Below are 2,858 nucleotides of genomic sequence, written 5' to 3'. Positions count from 1 at the left end.
TAAATCAGTACTGCTCAAGAACACTTTCTGCTGCATGTCTTTGTTGTAAATGGGAAATTCCAGTGATCAACTGGAAAAATGAGCTAAACCTGCATTGGAAATGTTGATTTTGGCGAGCAACAATAACTGTGACCGCATGTTAATTATTCATGTTTTAATCAATGGTTAGAAGTGTTTCTAATAGCATATTGCTCTTCTATTACAGAATTTGCCAAAGTGAGAAAGACAATGAGTGAGTTCTTCCGAACTGGGATCTCATCACAGTCTAAGACTGATCCGGCTGTTTCCGAGTCGCTGTGTGAGGAGGCAGGAAGGAGCAGTGAGATCGGTCAGGGAGACATGGATGCTTCATCTGAAGTCTCTGAGGAGGACATCCCAATAGGTAAATATCTGCAAAGACATTGAAATGCAAAATTATATTGAGTTGTAAAAAAAAATAATAATAATAACAATAAATTGTTGGACTAAAGGTGCTGTCACAACAAAAATGGTTCATTGTAAGCACAGCTCACACAAATTACATTCCACACACAGATTGTCTACATGTGCAGTGGATAAAAAACCCCACTGCATTTGTTTGGTACAAACGCGTGTTGAACCTGTTTCAAAACAAGCAGCTTTCTATTGGATATTTTTTTTTGGCTCACCCAATTTTGCCGAGCAACAGTAAATGGGACCACACTTTATCAATGATTAATCTGTGGTTAGTGATGTTTCCAATAATTTTTTATTTTACAGACTTTGCCAAAGTGAGGAGGACCATTAGTGAGTTCTTCCGGACTGGGAACTCAGCAAAGCCCAAAACTGATCTGGCTGTTTCCGAGGTCCTGTGTAAAGGTGTAGGAAGCAGCAGTGAGATCGGTCAGGGTGGCATGGTTGCTTCTTTTGATATCTGTCACGAGGACATCGCAATAGGTAAATATCAACAGAGTACATGTACGTGCTGAACCCTTTCAAACATTTCAAACCAAGCAGCTTTCTATTAGAGATGTCTCTAATAACATATTGTTTTCTTTAATTTTTTAGAATATGCCAAAGTGAGGAAGACAATTAGTGCGTTCTTCCAAAGCGTTTTGAGATCTCAGAACAGCCAGATCCAGATGTTTCAGAGTCACTTTGTGTCCCAGATGCAAGTGTTCTTGGACCAAAATCTGAACCTTTGTCCTCAACATCTGAGCTTATGGAACCTGGACTGGATCCTGAGGAATGGTCTATCCTGAACAGTTCTGGACCGGAACCTGCATCCCCAGAATGTTTGGTGGTTGACATCAGTGATGCCACCTCAGAGCGAGGAGCCAAATGATGGTGTCTGAAGACCTGACCGATCCAGAAGGGCCTTCAGCGGAAGTGTTAGGGAGCAGCAGTGGGAACGATCAGGGAGACACTGCTGTTTCTCCTGAAACCCCTGAGGAGGACATCCCAACAGGTGAATGTGAACAGGCATTTGAGTTTGAGTTTAAGTCAGACAAAGGATTAATGTATAAATTGTGGTTAAGTATGTTTCTAATAACAGATTGTCTTCTTCTTTTTCAGAATATGTCAAAGTGAGGAAGATCAATAAAATGAGTATGTTCTTCAAAAAAGCTTTTTGGGATCTCAGCACAGCCTCAGAAGGATCCAGCTGTTCCAGAGCCTCCGTGTATCCAGAAGCAAGCGCTCCCGAGCAAGAACCTCTTGTGACAGAGCTTTCAGTCTTAGAGAATTATATTCCTCAAAATATTTCTCAGCTGAAAAAACGTTTGGAGGAACATACACCATCTGAGACACCTGTCACTGAGGTCTGGCCCAACATCTTCTTGGGAAATGAGTAAGTCTGGAACTCTTAAAGACTAATATAAACCATGTGATAAAGCAATAAAGTAACGCAGGAGCATGGAAGCAAACACAACTGTATTTCTACCTCTTTACTGAAAGACTAATCTAGATTGTTGTGTTCTTGTGCAGAGAGACCGCAAGAGACCGAACCAAACTCAAAGAGATGGGTATTACCCACATCTTAAACGCAGCAGCAGTGAAGAAGAAGTTGAGGGTCTTGATGGGAATGCCAAAAGCGAAAGACCTGAATGGAAAGATTAATACAGGGAAGAAATATTACAGAGGCATGAACATAAAATATCGTGGCTTCCCTACAACACACAGAGATGGCTTGAACATGGGCAGGTACTTTTTACCAGCTGCCAAATTCATCCACAAGGCCCTGAGGAACCCAGACAGTAAGATCTTTTATCAAGTGTTCTGCAGTGACCAATTTTTAGGGAAGACATTTTTTTAGACTGTTTCTGTTTTTATTTCCACAGATAAGGTGTTCATTCACTGCAGTGATGGTGTCAGCCACTCACCTACACTTTTGCTGGCATATCTGGTGATCCATCATGACATGACGGTGGAGGAAGCCATCGATCAGGTTATAAAGGTGCGACACATCAAGCCCTCCATGAGCTTCCTGACGCAGCTGATGTCCCTCAATGCTGAACTTGTGGAGCAGCGAAAACAACCAGGCAGCAAAGTGCTACTAAAAACATAGCACAGACTATTTAATAATTACTAATACTTAGACTATTTGCACATGAATTTGAATACAATTTTGTGAATTATTGTTTTTGGTGTTCCTGAGTTCTACTTTGGTATGTGTTTAATTTAGAATTTCATTTAGAAGCAGTACCCAGGATGTTTGTTTATTCTTAGTATTTACAGTTAAAATACAACATGACTAGCCATTAGTACGCATTTCTGTTCAGTATAAATATATTTACAAAAAAAAAAAAAAAAAAGTGAGAATATATTGTAGATTATCACCTGAGGCTGTTTTTATGACTACTTTAATAAAAGTTTGATTCATTTAGAAAAAAAATGGTTAA

The 2,858-nt window shown here is 39.9% G+C and overlaps 1 protein-coding gene across 1 annotated transcript; it reads left to right on the top strand.

Moving 5' to 3' along the window:
- The first annotated feature begins 1,650 nt into the window (after positions 1-1,650).
- On the top strand, positions 1,651-2,569 carry LOC113041321 (dual specificity phosphatase DUPD1-like). Its single transcript, XM_026199790.1, has 3 exons — positions 1,651-1,807; positions 1,945-2,213; positions 2,298-2,569. The coding sequence occupies exons 2-3, from the start codon at positions 1,979-1,981 to the stop codon at positions 2,522-2,524; spliced, it is 462 nt and encodes a 153-aa protein (XP_026055575.1). The 5' UTR covers positions 1,651-1,807; positions 1,945-1,978; the 3' UTR covers positions 2,525-2,569.
- Positions 2,570-2,858: the final 289 nt, after the last annotated feature.

This window comes from Carassius auratus, chromosome 23, assembly GCF_003368295.1.
Source record: "Carassius auratus strain Wakin chromosome 23, ASM336829v1, whole genome shotgun sequence".
Taxonomy (NCBI): Eukaryota; Metazoa; Chordata; class Actinopteri; order Cypriniformes; family Cyprinidae; genus Carassius; species Carassius auratus.
The sequence above is the reverse complement of the archived record's forward strand: the minus strand, read 5'-3'. Positions and strand labels throughout refer to the sequence as shown.

Excerpts from the sequence above, each read along its gene's own strand:
- LOC113041321 (XM_026199790.1), top strand. The coding sequence starts at position 1,979 with ATGGGTATTACCCACATCTTAAACGCAGCAGCAGTGAAGAAGAAGTTG. Across the intron at positions 2,214-2,297 it reads GGCCCTGAGGAACCCAGACA|ATAAGGTGTTCATTCACTGC; the intron begins GTAAGATCTTTT and ends TTATTTCCACAG.